Source organism: Anser cygnoides, chromosome 8 (genome assembly GCF_040182565.1).
Source record: "Anser cygnoides isolate HZ-2024a breed goose chromosome 8, Taihu_goose_T2T_genome, whole genome shotgun sequence".
NCBI lineage: Eukaryota > Metazoa > Chordata > Aves > Anseriformes > Anatidae > Anser > Anser cygnoides.
In genome coordinates this window covers 27,571,292-27,598,358 of record NC_089880.1, presented here as the reverse complement: position 1 = coordinate 27,598,358, position 27,067 = coordinate 27,571,292, and the positions used below count along the sequence as shown (strand labels likewise).

General features: G+C 38.8%; 2 protein-coding genes across 4 annotated transcripts; one reads left to right on the top strand and one right to left on the bottom strand.

The window, feature by feature from the left end:
* Positions 1-137: 137 nt before the first annotated feature.
* Positions 138-19,362, bottom strand: SCP2 (sterol carrier protein 2). Its single transcript, XM_048061938.2, has 16 exons — positions 19,228-19,362; positions 17,800-17,854; positions 17,161-17,232; positions 15,938-16,069; positions 15,415-15,479; positions 14,267-14,393; positions 13,346-13,409; positions 13,020-13,106; positions 12,548-12,698; positions 11,670-11,817; positions 8,837-8,944; positions 6,487-6,640; positions 3,825-3,918; positions 3,138-3,267; positions 1,642-1,721; positions 138-1,036 (listed from the first exon to the last, which is right to left on the bottom strand). Exons 1-16 carry the CDS (start codon positions 19,267-19,269, stop codon positions 941-943), a joined length of 1,605 nt encoding a protein of 534 aa, XP_047917895.1. The 5' UTR covers positions 19,270-19,362; the 3' UTR covers positions 138-940.
* ECHDC2 (enoyl-CoA hydratase domain containing 2) lies at positions 19,220-25,201 on the top strand. 3 transcript variants are annotated; one of them, XM_048061944.2, is made up of 10 exons: positions 19,448-19,579; positions 20,394-20,461; positions 21,068-21,155; positions 21,696-21,782; positions 22,351-22,443; positions 22,981-23,037; positions 23,427-23,614; positions 24,043-24,093; positions 24,382-24,429; positions 25,087-25,201. In XM_048061944.2, exons 1-10 carry the CDS (start codon positions 19,459-19,461, stop codon positions 25,162-25,164), a joined length of 879 nt encoding a protein of 292 aa, XP_047917901.1. In that variant the 5' UTR covers positions 19,448-19,458; the 3' UTR covers positions 25,165-25,201. The 3 variants fall into 3 exon arrangements, with proteins under 3 accessions (XP_066857680.1, XP_047917901.1, XP_047917902.1); XM_067001579.1 differs by lacking the exons at positions 19,448-19,579; positions 20,394-20,461 and adding an exon at positions 19,220-19,312; XM_048061945.2 differs by lacking the exons at positions 19,448-19,579; positions 20,394-20,461 and adding an exon at positions 19,802-19,855.
* Positions 25,202-27,067: the final 1,866 nt, after the last annotated feature.

Below are 27,067 nucleotides of genomic sequence, written 5' to 3'. Positions count from 1 at the left end.
TTAGGGAGTATCTATGGAGAGTAGCTGAGGAAGAAAAAAAAAAATAACTATGGGAGCCCTTAGCGATGATCCGCACCAAATACTCAATATATGAACATGACATCTGTTTATAAATCCAAGGAAGAGATACAAAGAAGAACAGGAAAAGTATATTTAATTTTCTATTAAACTTCCAACCAGAATACATTTTCCCAAAACAAAAGTTAAAGCTTTTACATTACTGATAAGAAATTCATAACGATCAACACCAGATTTTCCCAGGAGAAAACAGGTAAATATTGGTTACATTCCCTCTCTGCTCTCCTAGCAAACCATATCTTTACTCAGGGCTAAGTATAATCAAATGCTACGAATCTCAAAGCAACATTCTAGTTGCTACCTAATTTTGGGTAGTTTTGTTTTAATTCCAAACTCATAATACGAAAAGTATCTTATAGCAAATTCATAAAGCCTATTCTAAAAAAACGTTGTTGGAGATCCCCTTTATAAGACCATTTTAATTTAAGCAGCAGCAAATTTGTTAGAATGTGAGTCTGAAAGCATTTGCATGACCTGCTATTAGTCTTTTAAAAATGCAACTTTAATTGATTTGTCAAACTATCTGTAACCTTCCTCACTCTCTTCCCAACTAACCTGAACAACAATAAGCAGCCTCATTCAACTCTAAGTTTTATAAAAAATTTTTTACAGATTAAAACAAAAATGTTGTTTCCATGATACCCACCATATACCATTTGCAAGAGTTAGTGCCTCAAGCTTAGCCTAAAAATCTTTGCCATATACAAACTGACGGAATTGATTAAGAGAATTAAGGTCTCTAACCAAAGAATTTAGGTGAGAGAGGTCCAATCAAGCCCAGCCTTTGCCATATTGTCTATGTCTAGTTTCATTCTAATCTGTTGTCAAGAGTATCAAGTACTGACTGTTTACTTTAGCAAGCTCAAAGTTTAGCTTTGCCTGGCTGAAGTTGTAGGTTCTGAAGTTTCATCGCCATGCCCATGTTCCCAGAAACCTTCAATTTACCTTGAAAGAAAGCCTAAAAAATAAATGAAAAAAAAATTCTATGAAATGCAATAGAACACGTTACCCCAAACATACCCCTCCCCAATGTTATAGGCTATTATATATGTGCGGGTCTTGGCCTGCAGTATTATAATTCTAACAGTTGTAGCAGACATCTCACCTTATTGTACAATTCTATCTTCTGACACTGAAAGGTCGAATAATAACCTCAGAAAGTTTATATTTGTGATACCTAAAGAGAATAAATTTGATAATGGCATTTTTCTTGCATTATCAGATAGCAGTCCAAAGAGAGGGCTGACATTCCTCCTTTCTGAAGTCACACTGCAAACACTAGCTTCCCCCTTTCTGTGCAAAGCAAGCACTATTATATCCGCTTCTGGATTACACAAAGGATGTCTGAGACGATACTTGTTCAGAAGAGTAGAAACTGCTGAAGTCAGGTTTATCGAGAGAAGCAAAGACTGATTTATTCAGAGAGTCAAGAACTTTCCCTTTTTCATATCAGCCACGGCAGTTTTGGAAGAGCGGATTTATTTTTAAAAAATTAAACCTAAATATGCTCAAAAAAGCCCCCAAATATCAGTACTATTATCCCTTCATCTTTACTATACTTACTGTCTGAGGATTCATTTTGCCAGTCATCAGAGCTAATAGATCAGCGTCAGCCATTGTAATTGTACAATCTGCCTTCTTATCTGTAAGACAGAGTTGACAATGAAGATTCAAACTGAGAAACAGAACAGTTAACACAAACTACAACTCCCTGAACAATCTGTTGACACTACAGTTCAGCACTATGGTATATCAAGTACCTACAGGTAAGGGCCATTAAAAAGTATCAGGAAGAGGTCATCTACTAGCCAACAGACACCTGTGGCACCTTGCAGCACAGACCATCCCAACACTGAAGAAAGATGGACCTTTCTGAAAGGTGCTAAGCGAGTTTATTCATTACAAACAAAAAATAAAAATCTTGTAATCAGATAATGTTAATTACAAGTGTTCACAGTCATCTTAAGTTTTATCAAGCTTAAATTTTCTAGTATTAAGATCATCTCAGAATAAATGTGTTTTCCCCTGTGACACACAGTGACAATATTTATCACTGACATTTCATGCATTTCCTGCCCCGTCCTTCAGTGGGAAAGTGCATTCTAGAAAATCGCATCTGAATTAATTCAAATCCAGAAGCTTCTGGCATCTTCTTACCAGAAATGAGCTTGAAAAGATATTTTAGAAGCTCAGATGTAAGTATTAATACATGTAAAAATGGGCTAAAATCCGCACCCAGCTTTTCCCACAGTCACCACATTACTAAAGTCAAGTCTTTGATAAAATGTTGTATGAACAACAGAGAACAGTACTTTTCTTTCTATATCTTAATTAATGAATTCAAATCAAACCTCCTTTCACATTTTTAATTAAAAGCTTTATAAGCTTTATGATGAAGGTTCATGAATATGTAAGATTCTGAGGACAAACTGTTGTTTTTGTCTTTTTATTTACAGTTTATTAATAGGATGCAGGTATTAAACAAGACACTTTCACAGCAAGCGTTCAAATCATCTGTTTCCAATACTTTTAATGGAAACCCACCAGTCCTTGGGTTTTATTTATGTCTGCCTTTTTTATGATGGAACTTGAAGTTTATGTCAGCTAGTGCAGTATTGAAATCTGTCATTTTATTGCTTAACTAGCTGCCGAAGAGAAGTAACTGGACTAGATAGACCAGCCTACCACCTACGAGAGTCTCCAACAAAGCACCTGAAAAAACAGGTAAAAATCACATTTCCGGCCCAAATTTTATGAGAAACAAAAAAAAAAAACCTTTTGGTTTTGTATTCTAGTTCTTGCAGGAGTCACGTGACACATCTGTCTGGAGCCTCTAAGAAAACACACAACTAACCAAACAGAATTCACAGTAGAACAGATTTAAATCTTTATCTTAAAGGTCATAGATTAGAAGTACTGGAAATAAGAAAACTTTAACATTAAGGTAGCTCTAACCCCAGTTTTGTTCAAGGTCACTACAGCTTTAGCAGAGTATGAATTGATAATCTTTACATTCATTTCATGTGTTTTCCGCAGTGATATAATAAAATAGCACTGACCTGAATTAACTGCCACAGAGCCTTTTCCATTTTTCACGTCTACTACCCAAGTTGCTTCTTTTCCACCAGGACCATCTTTTATTTTGAAGGCAAAGACACCACCAATTTTCTTGACAAATTGCTCTCCTTCCTGTAATGACCACGTAATGTGCACATTATTCATTTTCTTCAGAGGAATTTAAAAATAGAAACAGAGAATACTTTAAAAAAATCTTTACTCTTTCTACTAACAAAAATATTTGTTTCCCTCTACTAGGCTTCATTTGAACATTTAAGAAAAAAAAACACACGTATTATCTATCTCTATTAAAATCTGTCAAACAAACAAACAAGTGTCTTAACAGTCCTGTCTTGCTGTAGGTCTCACAAAATGCAATCTCTTCTTTTAATCACACTTACAAAGCAAGCAAGAGACACCAAACTTGTGTTAGTTAGCAAGCTCTTCACATATGACCTAAACGTGCCTTCACTGAAATACTCTTATATAGTTAGGAGCTGTCTGAAAGAAATCCTTTATAATCATGGTACAAAAGATAAAGATTTTGGACAGTGAAGATTAAAGTTGTACTGTTTGTTTCAACATGAAGTACTAAGAAAGTGACTTATGCTACTGTATTTCCTTCAGGTTTTGCACATGTTCTGTCATAAATTAAAAAGGTATTACAGGTAAAAGTAGTAGTCAAATACCTCTTCGAGCTTCTTTTCAATCTCTTTGAAGACCAAATGTGACTTAAATCCATCAACAGCTGCACTGAGAGGCACAGCTGCAACACGACCAGTGCTGAAATGCAAGAAAAAAAAAATTGTTTATGTATCTTTAATCATATTTTCAACACCTTCGAATTATTGTGAATAGGCCTAACACCACGGTGAACAGCCACACTGCAACAATTCAAGCAATACAGAGAAACTACATCTTATCCAAGCGAAGCTTACTTTCTGATGGGCTAGACAGTCTGCGTTACAATCACTTCAACTATCAACCAACTCCATTGCCACGCTGTGTGTGAAGACAGAAACAGCATATGCACCATCTCAAGAACTATTTTCTTTTTTTTTTTTTTTGACAACACGAAGTCCTTTAGGAAACGCATCCAGAAGTTTACCCGTCATATTTCCTGAAGTGGTCCTCCTTTCTGACATCTTACTTAGTATCTACTTTTGGTCAAATTATTTCGAAGTCTTATTAAAAAAAATAAAGTTAAAGTGACAGAATCACTTATAAAATGTTGCTAGCACTTATCTGTGTGGTACTAAGAGTGAAGTATCCCTGTAGGTGTTTCCTAGGTCAGCAATAGTAGGCACTGTGTCATTTGAGGACAACGCACAGTTTTGCTAATAAACTAAGGTTGTAGTAACGGGATGTAAAACTGTAAGGTATCAACAAAAAAGCAGATTTGTTTTAAGACCTGATCCAAAATGAATCAAGTTCTGCTATCATTTACCATGATATAAATTCTTGGCAACTCCTACTAAAGCCACTAATTACAGGCTAGATCTCAATCTAATGATTAGGTCTGTGAGCACTGTTGTAGAAAAAAATTGTATGAAATATCTTCATAACCATAAAATGCCACCACCTTTCCCTTACTTACGCAATGCCCAACATTCAGTTACATAAGTGGGGTATGAACAGATCAGCTGCACTGTTTCATTCCAAAGTCTTTTGTACATTAGTGCAACTCCCTGTGCCAGGTATTTCCCGCATACAAAGCCTTTGGGAGAACTGAAGATTTTTAAGCCTCATAATGTAAGAGACATTATTATTGCTAAGATTTCTCTGCACTGAAGAGTTAAGAAAATTCTCAATACTGATGAAGGCCAAGTCACCTGTAGTATGTAACACAATTTCTTCAAGAGAAACATCATCTATACAAGCAAAGCTTTTCCTGACTGACAGGAAGACGCTACTATTTTCAGTATCTCAAGGTTAATGGTGTACATATAGCAACAGATTCCCTGTTCTGTAGAGTTGTAAGTTTTTGTTTGTTTGTTTTAATGATAAAGCTCAACGCAATGGAAAACAGTGTATTAACTACAAATCTCCCTTCTGACTTAAAACTGTATACCAACACCCACTCACATTTTGTAAGCATGTTTGAAAAGACCCCATGAGCAGACCCAAGTTTTCCCCTATCACACACACTTCCTCACATGGCCTATCCTCTTACAGACCAAGGAACTGTCAGGATTAGAGCTTCTGACACTACACTACAAAAAACTACTTGATGCAGCCCCTCAAAGTTCAATTCCTGCTCTCGTTACCTACTCCACAGACTATACTGTCACATCCCAGAAACTATCCAGCTAAAACAGACATTAAAAACTTGAGTTGGGAGGGGAATATTTCTTTCTGGAAGCCCACCATGACACATTTTACCACTCACTGTTTTTTAGAAAATGTGTAAAATACTGGTATTAAGCTTTAAAACCCCAAACAAAATATCCACAAATAGTAGCTCCATTTTTCTAAACAATGTGCACAGTGAAAATGCAAAGGAAACTCTATGTTAAAAAAATTCTGTCATGAAATGTTGGTATATTTATAAAATTTTGTATTTTCTCTCAATTCCTGCCCATCTTAGCATACAATTAGAGCAGATTGTGAGAGAGCTTCATAGCAGTGTTCTCCTCTCCCTCTGAAGCAGGCTATAATTGCAAATAAAAATACTTTTGCCGGAAGTAGATGAGTAACATGCCTGAATTTTAACAGGTACTTAGAATACCCTGTGTAACACCTACAGGGAAGACCCAACTCGTCATGACGTCAGACCAGTAACAATTTTAGCAGTGAAAGAATTGGATCACTCTATTCTGACAGATGCTGCACTTTTTTTTTTTTTTGACAAGGTCCTAGATTCAATTAATTCCTTCAAATCCTGTTTTGTTCTTAGAAGGGTGGTTTGGGGGTTATTTTTGCTTTTTATTTTTTCCTCCAAACATTAGATTTGTCCTTAATTTAAGGCAGAGGAAATCACGCAGGCCAGAAATGGGACATTTTGCTGTTTTTAGCCCATGAAGCTCACCCTGCGCATTGTCTGTCAGGCACTAACTCACAACCTCTGCCTACAGCTGCGGCGCTGCGGGTCCCTAGCAGCTCCAGCTCTTCCTGTGAAGGAACAGCTTTCCTTCACAGCTCTTCCTTGCGGGGAGAGCAACGATAACCCTTAAACAAACCTGGGGTGAATACGCGAACGTTTGGAGACCTCGGGACAGAAAGGCGACGCTGCCTTACACCCCCACGGAGGCCTCGGTTCCGAGGCCAGCCCCGACCCCCGCAGCTCGGCCGGGTCTCGCTTGTCCCCCCCCCTTCCCCGGGGCGGTGCAGGGGCCCGGGGCCGGGTCTCACCTGCGGGCCGGGGGGAAGCCCATGCCGTACAGCGTGACCACCGCCGCGCCGCCCAGGCCCAGGTTGTGCTGCAGCGCCACCTTCGCCCCCGGCACCTGCCTCCTGCCGGCCAGGCCGCGCAGCTGCCAGCAGAGTTCGGCGCACTGCGCCAGGCCTGAAAGATGGAGCACAGAGCGCGTCGCCGCCCCGCCGCCATCTTCCCGGCGGGGAGCGGCCCCTGAGGGGAGCGCTGCCCGCCTCGGTGCGGCTCCGGCGGTGCTGTGGAGAAAAGTGCTGTTTACACGCCCACACACACACGAGCTATGCAGCTGGGTGGGCTCCAGTGTAACACTCAGGCTACGCACCTCTCACTCCTCTACCTGACCTCCATCCCTCACAGGAGTATCTTCTGGGCTGTCAGTGTGAGCTGTCTTAAAAATAATTATCAAGCACAACTCAGCACTGACTTTTGAATCTCCAAGAAATAAACGCGTGACAGCCATACCTATTTCAAGGCAGATACAACTGCTACCACATCCTTACAGCAACGCTCTAACATCTACCCCAAGTACCTCAGAAGCACACATTGAGCTCACCTCACCATCGTGGCATGCATCTCGGAGTAGAAATTTGAATTCATGTGCTAAATCTAACAAAAAAAAATGTGACAAGATCTTCTGAAAACCTTTTTTTTTCCTCCCACACTACAAATGCCTACTATTAAAAATGCCCATAACAAGTTAGCACTATACTACAACAGAAGAGAGTCCTAGAATACACAATTGTGATTAAAATTACTGCTGGGCCAAGCTCATTAATGTAAGGAAGTAACACTAACTGGTATGCTCTATGAACTTCCTTCCCTAATAAGATATTAAATGAATACATGCAGTATGATTTGAGAACGTGAAGTCTCTAGAGCTCAGCTAACTAGAAAGATTATTTTGGGAGGCTGAAAGCAAACATGAATTCCTTTTCACTAGTCTTGATTTCAAGGTTACATTTACCTTTTGCTTCCCCCTACCATTCCATCAGCCATTTCTGCAATTCTCATCCAGTTCACATTTCTTCCTCCTTACCATCCACAGAACCCTGTCCCTTCCCATAGGCAACCACACAGTCCTCTGGGCAAGACAGGCAGAACCTGCATTTTATGCACTGAATTTTACACATTGCCAAGTTAAACATTATGGAAGGGATGAGTAAGAAGTTTTATAATTCCAGTCATTTATGAGAGTTAGCAGGTTCCATACACGTACTCTTTGCTTCAAGGAGAGAACGTGTACCATGGGACATCCTGCCCTGGAGTGGTTTGGAAAATTAAGATGACTTGTATGACCTCTGATTAGCATATAGCTATCCTCAAGACTGATTTACAGTGACATTAAGCTGACTGCCTGTAGACATGTAATTTTCTGCATTTTAATGGCTTTCCCCCTCAATCCATTGAAATAGAGAGAAGCACAAATACCAGTAATTGCCTCTACATTTATCACTGTAGAAATGACAAAAAATTAACACATACCTAGGAATGGAATTCTTATATCTAGTTACAGATTCCAGTTAAATGAGAACATGAGTATGTTCTTCTTCCAACATTTCCTAATACTCCCCCCCAAATTAACTAGGGATTATCTAGATATTACAGCTATTTAGGCCAAGGTTTGTTGTTTTTCAAGGTTTCTTCTCCAGCTTTCTGCCATCTAATCATTTGCAAGCAAAGAAGGTGAATTATCCTCACAAATCCAAACATGTTATTCAAGAGGCATTTCATGGAAGCATGCACAGATAGCTTAAAAAAGCACAGATAGCAAAAAAAAAAAAAAAAAAAAAAGGAAAACTTATGTTGCTGGGAAACAGAGACTAACAGTGAACTTCTGTTGTAATAACATCAGATAAATATTTTGACATCCAAGACTTCACAGAAATAGCTTTATTACAGCTAACAATGGTACAAGCTATTCAAATGTGATAACTATCTCCAAAATCTGAATTTTAAAGGATGACTACATATGAAAATAGTTATTGAAACTACAATCATCAGAAGTTGTACCATTAAGCAATTATTTAGAGAAAAAAAAAAAAAGCTGTTTTGTAGGTTGCTTTAATACCAACAGAAAAACAGCTCTATCAAATTACACAAGTACTAATGATCTAATTCACACTCCAAGTCTTTTGGTTTGAGCAACCCTGCATGGTCAACCTGCCCTAATGCTTGCATTAGTCACAAATGAGAATCAGCTCCAGAGCTCCTCCTAATCTCATCAAGTCCTCATTTCTTTCATACAAGTACAAGTGGGAACCATCTGCCTGGTCAAGAACAGTATCTCATATCTTAATGGCATGACTAAATGAAGTATTTTTGCATTACCTGTAGCACCAAGTGGATGTCCCTTTGAAATCAAGCCACCACTAGGATTAACAACCCATTTTCCTCCGTAAGTATTGTCTCCTCTGTCAATCAGTTCACATGCTTTTCCTAGAGAACAGTATTTTTAAAAGAAAGAAACAGTATTTATAAAAGAAAAATGTTCATTATTTTATAAAAATTGTTTTTCAATTCTACTGGCACTAAGCAAAGATGCTGCAAATACTTTCTGTTAGTCAATAAGAAGTACAGATACCACAGATTTTACAAAGGGTAGACTGAAATTTGCCAAACATTAACGAGACTTGTTGACGCTGCTGGAGAAAGCATGCGGATTCCACAGTAATGTGGAAAAGAATTAAAATGGCTAGTATCTGATGGCTTTTTTTAATTAGCAGTTCAACTGTTTTACTGTTATACAGTAGTATGATAGAATCAACACAATGAAGCTATTCATTGCTTTATTAATGAAACTACAATGAACATCATGTTTTTTTGTAAAAGAAAGGCTAATTGTAATTTGCAACTGCTGTTAATATATTTTTGATTTATCTCCAATAGAGATTACTTGCAAGATTATCATCAACACTGGAGAGCTCATGCTTACAAAGATTCATCTGGGTACCATCACACTTCACAAAACATTAAGTGCTACATTTTAATGTGCAAAATCACCCATATTTGGATTAAGCCACTTCCCGCCAACCAGCCCCTTGAATTCTCAGTTAAGCAAACATGACACCTAATTGTTCATGGCCCTCAGAAATAAACTAAGCTAGACCATGGGTCTAGCAGTAATTTCTTGGGCAATGTCCAACCCCATTAATACCAAAGGCAACTACATCATATGAAGATATAATGCAAATTTGAAGTGGTCAATGATCCTACTGGAATGCTGTCCTGGAAGCTCTATTCTAAGTACTTTTTTTTGGTTAAGGGGAAAAAAATAAAGTAGGGATACTTTTCAAATTAAATTAATTTTATAGCAAGTTTGTATTTTGGTTTACTAACTTTAGTTCTTTGTTCTTTCTTCCTCTACCTCAGCTTAACATACCTTAACATATATAAGGGTAACATTGTGGGTGTCTGACATAGGTTGCCTGAGCAGGAAGAACAAGAAATGAGGCCTGCTACAGACTGACAGGAGCAACCTGATGTTTCTAGGCTCTGACCCTCTTGGGGGACCTCAGCTACCTTAGTATCTGCTGGAGGAACAACACAGCCAGGCAGAAGCAGGGACCGAAGTGACAACTTTGTCACACAAGTGTCCTGCTGGGCACAATGCTGAACATGACCCAACAACGTGCCCTTGCCACAATGAAAGCTAACTGTATCTTGGGCTGCATTAAAACATTAATATACCAAATAAAATAATCACGAAATAATCACTCATATGAGTAATACTTAGAATTACTTAGCATCCAGCCTATTAGTTCCCAATCCTTCAGCAGAAAGTTCTCCCCTTAACTAGTTCCTTGGTCTTTTATTCTTGTACCAGCTTCTTCAACCTACTTGATTAATGTCAAAGTCTAAAATAAAAAAAAAAAAAAACAACACAACTGCTGCATTTCCTGTATTTACAACATACTTCTGCCCTTAAATGAGAATGTCAGGTTAGTCTTGCACATCTAAATCCACAATGTAATTTATACCATTCCATTAATCTCTAAGTCTAATTAGTCTGTCCTTCCAAGGTAAGTTTCACACACTTTGAGGTCAGACATACTGAAAGTTGGAAAGAATTGCACTATTAAATATTTACCAATTTACCATACACAATACTCATCAGTCAAATGGACAAGAACCATTAGAATTATACTGCATCTGTGATTAAAGGAATTAAGCTAAAATGCTTAAAGTATATTTAATAATGTCAATAATTCTCCATATTACTGAAGATACCATAAAAATTCAGCAAAGAAGGCAGTAAAGAGTAAGCATCCAAGGGCAAGCATTAGAAGACCTACAAACACATAAAAGAAACTTTCCTGAAGATCTATGAAGTTCTTTCATTGAGAATGCTCAGACTTAATGCAACACACCATCTAGTGACAGTATATGATATTTTCTTAAATTGCTTAAAAACAAATTGAAGAAAGACTGCATCAGATGATTATCTATGCAACACATGAATAATTTGGCATTTGAATAAATACTGAGGTAGCAGTGCAATGCATTATTTGAAATCAAACCAAAACCTCTTAAACTGAAAACTTCATTAGTTTGACTTATGTGCATAAAATTAATTTCCATTACACTAATTTAGACAGAAGAGCATTGTTACATAGTTCATTTTAGAACCTCTGCCAACAACTCTCTGTATTTTAAAAGACAAAGATGTTTCAAGATTTTTAAAAGACAAAGTCGGATAGCTTGTTTAGGCCCTCTATAGGTAATTCTTGTTTATTTTTAATCTTCCCCAAAAGGAAATACAAAGATGGGTGGAAATCTCAGGGTAAATAAGAACATATCCCTGAAAAAGGTTGTAGTTCTGAGAAAGATTAGAGTTCTTAATCTCCTTGTCCTGCTTGCTTAGAAGAGCCACTCCTGCACAAGCTAGCCATATGATTTTGTATAGCTGTCCAACACTTTAATCTGCCCTGTGTACTCCTCTAGAAGTCACATTAATTTGTTAAATGAACTCTACATTTATTGGTCTTCTTTATGTTACTACATTGCTAGCTTGCTTTTTCCTCTTAGGAAGTTAGCCGTAATATATTTAAATATATAAGATGTCTAGTGTACAACTCAAAGTTCTAATTATAGGAAGAGGCTAAAAAGATATTTTTAACACTGTCCATTTTATTAAAACAATGATCTTCACTGATGCTATTACCTTCTGGACAGAGTCCAAGAGCTTCATAGGTAATGAGCTCATTAACTGAGAAACAGTCATGGAGTTCAATCACATCAACATCAGTAGGTTGTAGGCCTGCTTTTTCAAAACATTTTTCTGCAGCTTTTTTAGTCATATCATAACCAACCTGCAAGCAGAAGAAATCATAAGTTAAAATATCATTAAAGAAGTAATTGATTTCATTTCTATGCTTAATTTTTAATGTGCCTCTATTTATCCTGTAAGTGAAAATAACCTGTCACAGGTGGCATTCTAATGTGCTTTAATGGATCTTATATCATAGCCTTTAATTTCCATATAGTAGGAACTATATAGAAAGAAATAACACATTCTAAACGAGTTGGTGGCATGCAGAAACTTTTCTGGGGGCATTTCCTTTATTTTCTCAACCTTGCTTACTAGCCAAATTGCTCCTTTGCATGACTTTGTCTCAAGTGGGTATTCTAATGGTTTGACTTACATCCAATTATTTTGGTCAGTTTGCTGTGGGATTTAAATTTTGCAGTTCAAGCCATTCTGCTTAAATAATTGTGACTATACATGACATGTTATTTCAGCTCCAATACAGCACAGACATAAGTAAAATAGGTTCACATGAGACAAACTACATTTCCTTCTGTTCAAACTGTTAATAGGTAGCCTCTAAATAATTTTAAACTAGATTTTAAATACATATAGATTTCTTACTTTTATTCCATAACTGTACTGTTTGTCCACTCCACCTGTCCAAATGAGTCTTTTTACATTAATTATAACTTGTTTGCTTACTGACATGTAAATGTCTACAGGATCATTAGGACTCTCAGGTACTAAAAAGAAAATTCCAAACATCACAGAATACAGGATTTTATACCTACCATCTTCAAACAACTCTTCTCTTCAAATGTGCTTGGATAATCAGTAACCATCACCTGGGCTAGAATTTCCACAGCTTGAGACTGTAAATTATGCTCTTTCACAAACTCCTCATTAGCCAGAATTGCAGCTGCAGCACCATTTGTTGTTGGACTAATTGAAAGGAAAATAATGTCATCATTCTAAATTATTAATGTCAGTCTTCCATAGAAGTACATTTGAAAACAAAGAAAAAAAATATTTTGGCTGATCCCACTGAAACTATGGATTTCAGGAGTGTTTGCAGTAAACGTTCCATTTTTAATGCTACTTCAGTAATATTTATACAACAGTTGAACACTATGACGTCTAAAAAGTAGAAAATATTTAAAATGATCTGTAACTTTTGATTTAGAAGTAAACAAACTTATTTAAATAGGTGTGCATTTGTCAGAATATTAAGATTTATTTCACAATGCTAAGTCCTCTCCTTACCAACACTGTAAGACAGTCAAGTAATCAAAAATTTTGCGAGAATGCAGAACTTCATCTAACGAATACTCCTCTTGGAACTGGGAATATCTACAAAAAAAAAGATGCTATTTTTAGTTTCAGTATGACCCTTATTAATATATCATCAGGCAACTGTACAGCTGTTTTTACTAAATACAAGATATAGGATAAAGACTTTATTCTGAGTATAATTCCCATTCCATAATAAAGAATATACTCAGCTAGGTATTTCTAAAATAATATCCAATTTTACATGAATTTTGTAGCAGCAACATATGTTTAATATTGAGGTGGAGTACTTTACTCACGGGTTGTTGGTTGAATGACTATGATTCTTCCATGCAATTTTTGCAAAGTATTCTGGATTTGTCCCTGGAAGGAGAAAGCAAGCTGTGTTGAAATACCTGGTTTACACACACAGTGCTATCATAACTTTTTAAATATTGTATTAGTGTCATAAGAATTTGACCTTCACAAGCATTTTTACAAGAGACTCAGTGTATTGAAACTTTCTTTAAAACTCAACAAGGTGTAAAAACTAGATAAAGACTACTAATACTGATTAAGTTTTAGCTAACAGAACATCCTACTTGGATATTTAACACTCACTAACCTAACATAGAGAAAATAAGCATGTTTTATTTGAGGTATTACTACATTGCTGGAACTTGAACGCTCATTTTCATAGCAAAACAAAACAGCTGTGTTGAAATATTGAACTCCTAATTTTTTTCCATAAACTAGCCTAAACATACTTAACAGACTGGGCATGCTACCTGGGAGGCAATTCCCTTTTCTGGTAAGAGTGTAAGAAACGACAGTGGCAACGGCCTAATCCGATATATTTAATCAAAACACTCAAAAGTTTTTGTAACAAAATTCAGTCACAAGCCTACCTACCCATCCTAAGACAGAAGAACAGAATGCAGGAAGTTATGCAATCATACTGCACAGACCTTCCAGAAGCACAAGCAATACCATTAAGGTAACTAGCAGACACTCTATCACAGGCTTAATTTTATTTCCCAATCGTATTGTTTGCCTACCCCTCACCTACTTTTCTGCAGACAACCCTACATCCAGTACAACTATGCAGCTGTAGCGCTCATGTAAAAGAGAGAACACTGAATGCTCTTTTTTTTAATATGAAATTGTAGTGATGAAATTGCAATGAAATTTTAAATCAATTCATTAAAAGACGATAATGGAAAAATATATTTTGTCAATACCGTATTTCTCCATATGTTCTTTGCCAGCACTTGCAAACATCTGAGGTGCTACTGGAGCACTTGCTAAGCCATATTTATCTATCATGATTTCCAAATGTTTGTCCAGTGGATTAGTTCTGTCCGTACACTAAAACGAAGAAAAACAGTTAAAAAGCAAGTCATAATTTCCTCATGTTTACAACATCCCCACAAAAGTGCCATGGATTTCAAGCAAAATAGAGTTGTTTTTTTTTTTTTTTTTTTAATATTTTAACAATTCCACTGGACTATATGTTGCACTTCAGCAACATGTTTTGAAGCTTTCATGATATCCCAACTGTGAGAGTAAACAAGCAGAAAACGATTAGCATTGTCACCATGACACTGATTTGTGGCAAGGACCACCACTATCTGATTTCTATCACTGTTTTCAAAAGAGGACTTTGGGTATTTTTCACCTCAACTTAAAACTCTTATAGCTAATATACTCCCAAATTATAAAATTAATACTTCATTTTCAATCAAAGCTTAGATGAACTACTGTAAAGCATGTTAAGGTTAACTCTGACTCATTTGAATTAGCTGTTTAATTTAACATTTCTCACCCAAACGTCTGCATAGATTATCGGATTTCATAGTTCTGTACTTAAATGAGATATGGACTTGCCATAAGGCAAAACACAAGCCCCATACTTCTCCAATAAAAACAAGGAAGAGACAGAAAGAAAGGTTTACTGAAGCCCTAAGTTTTGGAGAAAGCATGTTAATTAGTCAACTGAGTAAGCATCAAGCCAAAAGTCTCGGATTCTTTCTTTAATTTGCTCTGTCATTTTGAGAAAGATGCATCAAATGCTCAACGCTTCAGTATTCTACCTGGTATTTTCATTATTTCCTATTAACCCCAACTTAAAAATACCTTTGTAAAGTACTAAAAGCCTGACAGACTACATAAAATTAGTTCTAAAACATACAAAATTTGCATATCTGAACTGTAATCACAGTCATAAAACTCATTACAAGTTTCTGTGATTCAAAAAAAAAAAAAAGGTTTCTTCTAATTATCTACAGGAACATGTTAAAGTGGCTGATACTTATAAGGATGTCACAGAGAATTAAGAGGTGTTTTCCGTCTACTAATGCAGTGAAATGTATAGTTTTCAGACACTTACACCTGCAGCAATGGATCCTTTTGCCATTTTCTCAAAGCCAAGTGCCAGAACACAATCTGCCAAACCTTAAAATGAAAAATTTTGGCTATTTGAAACACAACTCAGATGTAAATGACAATATGTACTATCAGTTATCTCGTTACAATAAATATCTATAAACATCTACCAGCTGTTCTTCCTCCCTTCTTAATTTTTAAAACCAAGTCAAGTTGGAGTGGGAATGGCATTGATACAAAAACATTGATACTGAAGATTAAGAGATCACTAGAGGGTTTGGGGTTATTTTTGAACAGTTCTCCACAGTTTGAGAGCAGTTACCTTAAATGATCAAGCACTTATGCCTCTGTCACAAGTACTAGAATAATCACGCCACATGTTACTGCACGTTTTGTTATAGAAGAATAAGGAATTAAGTGCAAGAAAGTATTAAAACCAACAAAGGAACTGCAGAAACAGAAGGAACAACTTGTATTTGTACAAGTAAAAAGTATGAACTACTGGGCCCTAGAGCAGAATAACTCACCTCCCTCTACCAGTTGTCTGGCCATGAACAAAGCGGTAGATCCAGTAGCACAGTTGTTGTGAACATTAATGATAGGAATGCCAGTTAAACCCAAAGCGTGGTAGATGGCCCGTTGTCCACAGGTCGAGTCACCTTTATACAGAGACATAACATAAAATAAGGTACATACTCAAGCTTCATTAGCTAAAAGAAATCCCACTACATGTATACAATACTACTGGTTAAACTGTAAACTTGAAATTTTGAACGGTCATCTTGAGCCTTTCTTAAGTATGCACAGTGCAAGAGCCTTAGAAACAAGATGGAAATCACCAGACCTTAAAAACAGAAGTTTGTCCTGCTTCTGCAGAAACTGGTTGTGAATCAATTGAAAGTAATGGGACTGGACAGAAGGGTCGCAGAGGCATGACTCGGAAGCTGCTGCAGGTGTCACAACTAATTAACCCTACTTCAGTTACCGTAGTACAGCCATTAACAGAGAAACAGGAAGAAAATAAATGGAAAACTCTCTCCTGTATAGGTATGTGGACACCCCACTTTTGTCTACATCAGCTTTGAAGCATTAATTTGTAGCCATACTAATGTAATACTCTCAACAGGCTAACATGATACATTAACTCATGGTTATGTTTTTAATGTATCCCTGGGATTAAAACAGTTATGAATCTCACAGAGCAGAACTTAGCTATATCACTTAGAGTTAAGCCCCATCGTCTTCTATGCTCTTGGGCTGAAAGTACAATGATCCCCAAAATAACTCAAACTCAAGAGCACTGGATAAACAAACATACCCACTCTAGTGTACAGACTCAATGCTCAAATAAGAATTAAAATTATATTACAGTTTTCAAGTCTATTGCCATGAACAGTACAATAAGTAATTTTTCATCAGTTGAATAAATATACCACCAGACCTTGCGGATAGAGCTACTTGTATAAAACATATTTGCAAGACAGTTTTTTGGAATTCTTATGACCAGCAACTAGGACTGTAAATTCCACAAATAAACAGACATAGATCTATGCTTATTAAAAATAATGATAATTTAGAAAAAAAACACAACTCATGTTTCGGACAGTTCTACAAATTGACATGTGATTAAATATTATTATCTGAAAGTGATGGGATCCCCCATGCTTCATCCACACAGATGTAGATAACATTTATCCATACGTCTGTAAGTCTTACAGAGGCCATATCCCAACCAAAAGATGTTACTCACCATAAACATAACCCACACATGCCTGCTTCACTGCTGAATAGGGAATCCCAGCATCAGCTAAAGCCCTCTGGCCTAAAAAAGTTTAGAAGTTGGGAAGGGAATGAAAAAAAAAAAGTTAAAAAAAAAAAAAGCAGCTACCAAAAACTAGGCTTGCTTGTTATGACTAGTATGCACAATTCATGCATCTACATAAAAAACAGAGGTTTAAAAATGCCTTACTGTATCATGTGAATGGTTAAAAAAGTCCTGCATCTTAACTCTCTTTAGGACAGTCTTGCAGTATTTTGAGTTCCAAGCAAGCTCCTTTACCAGAAAATGCTATCTAATCCATTCCGTATTTATCTGGTCCCAACGAAAATACGTTTCAGTAGTGCAGACATATGAAATGATCTAAGCGTCCAATTCAATCCTAAGCTATCCTTTTAACTTTAGTACTGGAAGACAGTGATTTTAAGAGGTCAGTTACAGATTTTGTGAGTGTTCCTTCTTACCAGTTTTAGATTTGCTTTTTATATGTATCTACTTACTAAACAGTTGTTCCTTCATATGTGTAATAATAAGATTAACTTTAAGATTTAAAATATGTGCCAGCAGTCAAACTAAATGTGTTGTGTTTTTTTAATTTTATTATTAAATTACCTGCCTCCTTAGCCAGGTCAGGGTAATCAAGGCTCGTCTCACTAGGCTTTGCAAACTGACAAGAAAAAAAAAAAAAAAAACAGAACAAATCAATGAAATTTAACGCATCCTTTACTCATGTTGGTATGTTTAAAAGCTATATAGGTAACTCAGGAATAGGTTTGTGAACAGATTAAAAAAAATGCAAACAATTTAAGTGACCCAAAAGTGCATCCACAAAATCTGCACAATCCCCAGGTGTGACTGCCAAGACCCTGCCGTGACTTAAAAAAATATATCATAGTCCAAGTTTATGGAAGCAGAAGACAATTTTTGCTCAGTCTTAAAGAAGATTCAGGCTTTATGTCAATGGACAATAATGCTGGCCGAAGCCTGCGGATGGGACAGAGGACAACTGCCATCTTCACTGAAGCATTACAACCCATGACTTTATCTTCTCAAAAGCATTGATAAATACTTCCATTCTACTTTATTTTGCTCTACTCCTATTCACAATACTTATTCTTTACACTGAACTTAATTCCTCATAAACCTCCCTTCCAAGCCTTACTCCACTTTGCTATGAATTCGAACATTGGACTTTGCCCCTCACGGCTGGAGTCCACCAACACATTTGTTTTCTTTTTTATGTCATTTACAAAAGTGTCACTGCTCAAAAAAAATCATCTCTCTACTTACAGCTCTACGAATTATTTGATGTTCAGTCATCATATAAAAATACGCTGTCTCCTTAACTCTTACCTCCCCAGCCTCTGCCAACACTTAGCCATACTTTCTGCTGTGCCGCCTTTCCTTAACTCAGGCAGAGAACCTTCATGCCGAAGGTCATGAGAAATGTCAGTCTGTGACTCGAAAAGTCTGTACACGACCTTTTTAATGATGTTACTGGAGCTAACGAAGAGGTAAAAAAGAGCACTGACAACCTCTCAATGCCCCTAACTGCTGTGACCCATTTCCAAAAACAAAGGGCACGGCCTGGGTGCCTGACAGCTGCATACGCAGCACCACTTTGTTCTGTGAGGTATGATCGTTTTAGCACATCACTCTTAGGTTTAACACTAGAGAAAGGCTACAATCCTAAAAGCCTTCATAATAAAACGCTTCAGATGTAATGTAATCTGACAAGCTTTACCCTCCTCTTCCACGCTACCATTCCTACCCGCACAGCAACAAAACACAGGTTTCAAGGCTGTCAATTTTGCTGACTACCGCGGCAAGTACCAGCGGTCCAGCTCCACCCGCCGAGCTAGGTTTTAGGAAAGCCCCTCAAGCAGCTGCTCGGCTTTGAAGGGCGCCAGGGGCACCAGCTCCGGCCTCCCCTCAGACACGCTCCGGGAGGGAGCCTGAGGCAGGGGGGAGCCGCCGCCGAGCCAGGCCCCGCGGTGCGGTGCCGGTGCTGGGGCCGGAACCGGTCGGGCAGCGCCGTACCTTGGTCATGCCAACGCCGACCACAAACACCCGGCGCTGCATCCTGGCGGCAGGACGGGCCCCGGCTTCCCTCACAGAGCCCCAGGTAGCGGCAGCAGCTGAACCGAGCGAAGAAGCGTGACACCGCCACCGCCCCCTTCCCACCCCTTCCTCCTGACGGCGCAGCGCCGAGGGCTCGTCCCCTCACTGCCCCGTCCCCGTCCCCGCCTCCGGCCGGGGCCGAGTGGCGCCATGTTACGGCTGGGGCCGGGGCGGGCTGGGGGGCGGCTGCTGCTGCGCTGGGCCCGCGGAGGGTCCCCCGCGGCCGCCCCGCGGCGGGGCGCGGAGGTGCTGGTCGGCGGGGAGGGCGGCGGTGAGTGCGGGGGGAAGCGGGGCTGGGCCGGGGGCCGCCGCCCGTCCGGCAGGGGGGTCCCCTCCGAGGTACCCCCATGCCCCGAGGGGTGGCCGTGGCCCGCGGAGCCGGCGGGCGGCAGCGCCCGTGGGTGAGGAAGGAGGCGGCCGCCTTCACAAAATGGTCGCAGCCCTGGAAACCCGCCCCGGAGCGCCCAGATCCCAGTTTACAGAGCACAGGTGCAGGGGGCAGAGGTAGATGTGGTCGCGTGCTGCCGCCCGGACCTGGCAACTTTGGGTAAAGTCCTGCCCCCTGAGGGGCTCGTTAGCCGTAAACGAAATGGGGCTGTAATTCCTAAGCAGTTCTGGAGCATGAACTGGGAGTTTGTGGTGCCCACATGCAAACAGCAATTAAAGGTGTTTTTTTTTTTTTTCACTAAGGAGAAAATTGAACACAGTAAGACTGTAAATTAAAACCCGAGATAAGTAGTACTTAAACCAGAAACCTAATTGTTTTTTTTTTTTTCCATTCCTGCAGTGTTTCTAAGACATTCTTGGATGTCATGTTCATTTTTTAAACACCTGCTTATTTGTATTATCTGTAATGCTATCAAATCTTGTTGTCTTGCAACACTGGATTTCATAGGCAGTTTCTTGTCACTAATTTTCCTGGATTTTGCGGCACCTCCACTTTTAAAATAATGGATGGCATTAGAATATACTTACATGCGTTTTCAGGGAAGAGAAGATGCAGCATTTGCAGATATAGTTCCCAGCTGAATTACTGTGTCAGCATATTAAATGAAGTATAACTGAAATTGTCTCCTATTACTAAGGTATTGCTGAAATCCTAATGAACCGACCCCATGCGAGAAATTCATTGGGAAAAGTATTTGTAAATGAAGTGAGTATGGCCCTGGCCTGTAAATGTGTTTGGGATCATGATTGGTAACTAAATGTGATAAGAATAATTGTGGGAAATCGAAAACAAAGGCTTAATCTCTTGCTGAAAGTCAGCAGAGACTGCATTTGGAAGAGGCAGATTGTCGTATGTCCATATTGCAGTAGCTTCAGAAGGGGAGCAGACACATACTGCCATTATTTAAGGCAGCTAACTCAGATTCAAGTTAATATCATCACTTGAGTAATTACAACAAAATCATACTCATTGTCAGACCATAGCAGAGCTTTGGCGCTCTGCTCAAGGTTGATACTTTCCAGCGAGAGTCTGGCTTGTTCCATGTCAGGCAGGAGGGTTTAAGGAACAGCAAGGGTTCATGTTGGACTGGCAGTGAAAAAGAGATGGGGAGACCTGTTTTTCTGAGGCTGTCATGGAAGGCTCCTGCTGGTTCCACATATGTGATTTCCAGGAAATTCCTGGCACCTGCAGAGGAATAAAAAGGGGGGAAAAATTAAAAAGGCATATAGATTAGGAGCTTGCTATAATTTTTGTATATACATCTATGTGCTTAAAGTTTTTCTTCTTTTGTTTGTACTCTTTCCCTCATAGCTTTTTAGCGCTCTGGAACAGCTCCGCTTTGATGAGAAAGTTCGTGTAGTAGTGTTCAAGAGCGAAGTGAAAGGCGTATTTTGTGCTGGTAGGTAACAGGTTCTGCAAACTACTATTAAAAAATTGATGGCTGCTAGGGTTGTGTGCAGATCAGATTGTGTAGAAAAGCAGCTGGAAATGAATGCTAAAAGAAAAACAGGTTAGCTTTTGAGTAGCAAATAACACATTCTCTCTTTTGCCTGTTCTCTCTGCTTCAGCAGTGAAGATGTGTGACAGTGAGCCACACAGGCTCTGTGGCTCACACCCTTTCCTCTCTGTGCTACCCTTTGTTTTCCATTTATAATCACCTTTAAGCCCAGGTACCTCAGGTATTGGAGTCCTTGTTTTCCAGTTTTATGGATTAGGATCAGACATCGGTACTCCTCTGAAATTTGTTCACAGCGCATACCCTAGCCACTGCTCCAACCCAAATATCTACATTCCAGAGCTTCCTATGACCTTACTTAACCAGAATACTGCATTTCAAGACTTCTGAAGTGGTCTCTCCTGAGGGGTGGCAGGAGGGAGTACAGTTCAGACATTTCTTCCCTGTTTGTGGATTCTTACCTTTTTCTCTCGTGCAATTTAGGTGCGGACTTAAAGGAGCGTGCAAAGATGGATGATGCAGAAGTTGGACATTTTGTTAAAAGGCTGAGAAATCTAATGGATGAAATAGGTAAATGATTATCTCAATTGGAAAATTTGTCTCTGACTGGCTCCTCAGGTGGCTCCAGCTTAGACCTGATAAAAAGAGCTGATTAGACCTAAATACTAACTATACTGCTGCCACTCCAAGGACAAGATTACATTTCAGTACTGACTTCTCTATGATGAAGAGCAGTGCACAAACATACGTATAAGTATCTGCTTTTAACAAAGCATTATATATAAAATTCCATGTAATCCTCGGGAAACAGTGCTAGACAAAATGAGTGACGTTGGTTGTCCCGCTTTTAATATATACTCAAAAGCACTCCTGATACTGTGCTGACCCAAAACCAAGGGACTTGGACCTCTGAATGTATTTGCTGAATGCCAGGTTTCTTATACCTGATACTTCCCACCCCTCACTTCTTGGGTCTCACTACGGAAATACCAAAGTCAAATCCGACTGATACCAGTCAGAACAGCAGGACAGTCAGAATGGAGAACTACTAAATGCTTTAGAATTTAGGCATTTAAAAAAATTCCAGAAGTGAGTGCAACAGAATTCTGGAAACTATAATCTGTATTGTCTTCTCTAGCTGCCCTGCCTGTACCCACAATTGCTGCAATAGATGGCTACGCATTGGGCGGTGGACTAGAAATGGCGTTAGCTTGTGACCTTCGAGTAGCAGGTTTGTGTGTTGCTTAATGTAGGGTTCTTCTTGTAATCAGTGACTATATTTTAAAAAGAGCATATTCTTGTGATAGCTGACTTACTAGAAGCCAGTAGGCTAAGAGAGGAACTGACACAGTTCAGGAAATGAGTAGGCATTTGTCCAGATACTGTGATGCTTGGTTTCTATTGGGGAAGTAATTTCCTTGCATAAAAAATAAAGCCTATTTTTAGACAATATTACGATTCCTCCAGAAAACTGTTGATGGGATTCAATAGTCCTTATGTAGTATTGCATCAGTACTTTGGTTAGATCTAACACTTCCTCCTTAAATCAACTTGGAGCAAAAGCCTTGCTTCTTCTATTTCCATTCTTCTATCCATTATATTTCATCTACTGTGGGCCCCAGGTTCATTTTTCTATATAAAAATGCTTCATTAGGGGTAAGCAGCCATATTATACATCCCTCTTGAGACAGATGTTGATTAAGCAATTTCTAGCAACTTGGAAAAAAGTAACTAAACCCCATACTTTCTTTTTGTTGTTATTAAATAGCTTCATCAGCTAAAATGGGCCTTATTGAGACCACAAGAGGGCTTCTTCCAGGAGCAGGTACCTTCATTATATATTCAGTCTCTTTCTCAGCTGTACAGCAAATATTTTGCCATTAGAGCACCTGAAATGTGTTCTGTTTTGGTTTTGAGTTTAAATAACATCTTCTAGTGACCCAGGAAATCTCTGAATTCTGTTCCAAGTACTGTCTCTGACTTGCTGTCAACCTAGGAAAGTCCCTTTACTCTTTTTCCAATTTATCAAAATATTCACAAGGATGCTAAAGACTTTCAGATGCTTTGCAAATGTTGACGTGTTCAGCAAATGGTTAAAAGAAATATATAACCCCTTTATTTTTCAGACTTCCTTGTTACATAAAGAGACAAAATTCTGTTGCTTCTACGGGCATTTCTAGAAATGGAAAACAGTGTTTTTGCTCTTGTCATAAGGTGGAACCCAGCGTCTGCCCAGATGCGTTGGAGTAGGTCTTGCAAAGGAACTCATTTTCACGGGTAGACAAATTGATGGACAAGAAGCCTTCTCCATGGGATTAGTAAATCACGCAGTGCCGCAGAATGAGCAGGGAGATGCAGCTTACCAGAGAGCATTAACTTTGGCTAAAGAAATCCTTCCTCAGGTCAGTATGTTATTCGTATTGTCAATACAAAGAAGTAATTTCTGCTTCCCTTAAGAATGAACAAACAACTGAAATTCCATTTTGTGAAATATTAAAGTCTTGGTACCTGAAAAAGTCTAGTTCTGTCCTTTCTTGTGAATGCAGCTTCTGTAGGAACTTAGCATCCAGTTGCTTAACCCATAGGACAGCTTTACCTCCCAGACCCGCAGGACATTGACAGCTTGCAGTGTGTACATCTAATAACTGTAGATAATGACAAATTGGATTTTAGAAGGACTTAACTTACTTACTGTAAATTGCTATAGATAAAAAAACCTCAATTGGAGGTAGGGTAGTGCTACCACTATAACTACTGTTGTATTGTGAACCAATGTGGCTTCAATTATTTTAAAGTTTGTTGCTTTTTTTTGGTTTTGTTTTTAATAAAGGCTCCAATTGCTGTGAAAATGGGAAAACTGGCAATAAACAGAGGAATAGAGGTAATTTTTTTTTTTAAATACTGAGGTAAAGGAAGCAGATAAGCAGCTCTTTGAAATTACTACAGTAAAAACGTTTACAACAGATGAACTGTAATCCTTGTTTAAAAAAGGCATTTAGACCCTTTTCAGGGTTTTTTAAAGATTTGCTTTAAAGACAAAATTCATACAGGATTTTGTTCTACAGATTGTAGCACTCCAGTTCTAATACAGTAGTGAAGTTTCATGCCAGTCACTAAAAATGAATGTTTGTTTTGAAGGTGTATCTCTTTCCTTCCCTCTCGTCTGCAGGTTGATATTGCATCAGGGATGGCCATTGAAGGGATGTGTTATGCCCAGGTAGGTTACCTTCGGACTGTGTGCCCAAAAAGAGTAATTACTGCACATTTTCTAAAGACAGATATTCCCAGCATCCTATTGTATTTTCTCCTCTACAACAGAAGACAGCTAAACAGCTAAATCTGAAGCTCTGAGAACTCAAGTGCAGTTCCAGATGTCTGTATTATAGTGTTAACTGTTCATGCATAGCTGCCTCTCTCACACTGCCTGAGACCAAAGTCCATCCTTAAATAAATAACCTTCAGTGGGAAGTAACTGTATAATCCTGCAGTTTCAGCAGTACATTAATTACAGTGTGAGTTTTACTAACAGTTTTCATCTTAAAATTAGATTCCTCCCATAGTCGTTCTTTCTGACAGGTTTTGGGAGCAGGTACCTTTCTCAATTAACCATTTAACTGCTGTGCCTCAGGACTACTAAATGAACGGAAAACTTTTTCTATGTAATTCTCTTGATTTCTGATCTTGTCTTGGACACGTTGCTTGTGATTCTACTACAACCTAGTCTCTTTATTTACATAATAGCTTTTCTTTCAATGGTACATCTTGCAATCTGCAAAGGGTCTGAGACCACTACTGCCAAATTAATTTGTATTTTAAAATGACATTAAATTTGTCAAATACATGCTTTTTTTTTTTTTTTTTTTTAAAAACACAGAATATTCCCACAAGAGACCGTCAGGAAGGGATGGCTGCCTTCAAGGAGAAACGACCACCTCGGTTTATTGGCAAATAATGCTTCCTAGCTTCTCCCTTCCTACCTCCCCAGCACCCCTCCACCCCCTTTTTTTAATGATAAAGTACGCAAGTAGGCACAAAGAGGGACCTGCTCATTTCTTGGGATTATTTTTATGACTGCACTCTGTATACTTGGCTCCTTGCCCTGGACTGCATTTTTGAATACTCCACTGGATCATTTGCTCTTCTCAAATAAAGATTTAACTTTGTACATCTGATCTTCTTAAAGAACATACATCTTTCCTTTCCTTGTTCTGAAGGTGAAACAAGCTGGCACTAAGGCAGTACAGGGCCTCAGCTTGTTAACTGATTATTAATGTCAGGATAGACTGCCCCTACGAACCTCTGATTTATAGGTTGAATTCATGGCTCTAGCTTCGAACCTAATTCTCATGCATGCTGCTCAGTTCCCCTTTTGTGGCTGAGCTGATGACTGCAGAATAATGTGTGTGGGCTAGGGTGGGGAGCAGAGCTGCTGTTTTCGGAGGCAGCATATTCGCACAGCCTGATCAATGTAACTTTTGATGGATTCTTTTCAGCCAGCCAGCTCTGAGGAATGCTGAATTACAAACAGTAGTCTGGTGTTTACTGCAACTGAAGGGGTATAAAAACTATTTCTAAACTTTGTTCCTAACAGTACAGAGAGGCATTTAAAGTCTAAACATCTGAACCTAGCTTCCTTCTTAGAAAATAAGGGTTCAAGTTCTCCTTACAGAGGACTCACAAGCTGTGCTTTCCTCAGGACTAGCACCACTGGCCTTTACGATGAGACCCTGAAAGCAACCCAGTATTTCCTTAACAGTTTGTGAATGGCTATAACAACCATACATGTATTTATACCTGCAGCTATCCATTTAATTTGTCTTGTGGCAAGTTTAAGTCTCCATAGCACAAGGTATTTGAATCTAAACTAGTAGATCAGCAGGGGTTCTCACCATCAGCAGCTCTCTGGTTTTTCTCTTGTATTATATAAAAGCTGCAATTCACCTTCCTCAGTTAATATTACATTACCTAGCAGCTGAAGTGAAAAATTGGAGAAGTTTATTTTAGGGAATTCCCAACCACTTCTGATTGCCCCTTTTCTGACCTAGGTTTTTATTATCTCTGCACATTTCCTTCCTTCCCTCAGTTCCATCATTCAGCATCTCTGTTGAAACATAAAATTAAGTCTGCTGTGGCAGCAAAAGCTCAAGAAAGCAAAAATTAATGCAGTAGCCATTCTAATTCACCTATCACTGTGGAAGTCTTATCTACAGGGCCTGATTTAAAGATAGAAGGTCCTGTTTCTCTGAGTTCAGAAAGAAAACCTCTTAATTCACAGAAGACTGAACAGAAAGAGACTATAAAGCAGCCATGGACTCACCGTGCAGATAAAAGCCTCATTTTCAAATTTTACTGCAGTTTTTTGGTGGTATTTTGTGTACAGGAAAGAAACTGGCCTCCGATGCCCACAAATATGCTGCACCTAAACGTCAACAGAATAATGTAAAACCTCCACACAGCAACGCTCTTCCAAGTAATCAGACAGAGCAAGCAGTATTACCTCAGAGCCATGGTGTTTAACTCCAGTCTGTCACGAGCAGTGCAAAACACTGCTATTACTCCACTCAGCTGAACCTGTTTGGTATCAATGCTTCAGAAAATGAAACATCAGCATGCAAGGCCTGAATGTGCACATACACATGGCTACCAGCTAGTCTATGCCAAACATCTCGGGCATGTCACCTTTCTCCCATCACTTTTTTCCCCTCTGTTGCCCAACTGGACGTTGAAGCTTCCTTCTCCATGTTCTTAGAGGCTCTCCAGCACTCAGAGATGCCACAAAATTTAGCTCTACAGCTTCCAACTTTCCTGGACTGCAGCCTTCAAGCAAGAGTGAATTAATAGAGAAATAAGCTTTT

Bases quoted from the DNA above. Each gene is read 5' to 3' on its own strand.
- SCP2 (XM_048061938.2), bottom strand. From the start codon at position 19,269: ATGCAGCGCCGGGTGTTTGTGGTCGGCGTTGGCATGACCAAG. The intron at 8,945-11,669 runs GTAATAGCATCA...ACTGTTCTCTAG, and splicing joins TCTTGGACTCTGTCCAGAAG to GAAAAGCATGTGAACTGATT. The intron at 6,641-8,836 runs GTAATGCAAAAA...TCCATCTTTCAG, and splicing joins ACATCCACTTGGTGCTACAG to GCCTGGCGCAGTGCGCCGAA.
- ECHDC2 (XM_048061944.2), top strand. From the start codon at position 19,459: ATGTTACGGCTGGGGCCGGGGCGGGCTGGGGGGCGGCTGCTGCTGCGC. The intron at 23,038-23,426 runs GTACCTTCATTA...TCTTGTCATAAG, and splicing joins AGGGCTTCTTCCAGGAGCAG to GTGGAACCCAGCGTCTGCCC. The intron at 24,430-25,086 runs GTAGGTTACCTT...TTAAAAACACAG, and splicing joins AAGGGATGTGTTATGCCCAG to AATATTCCCACAAGAGACCG.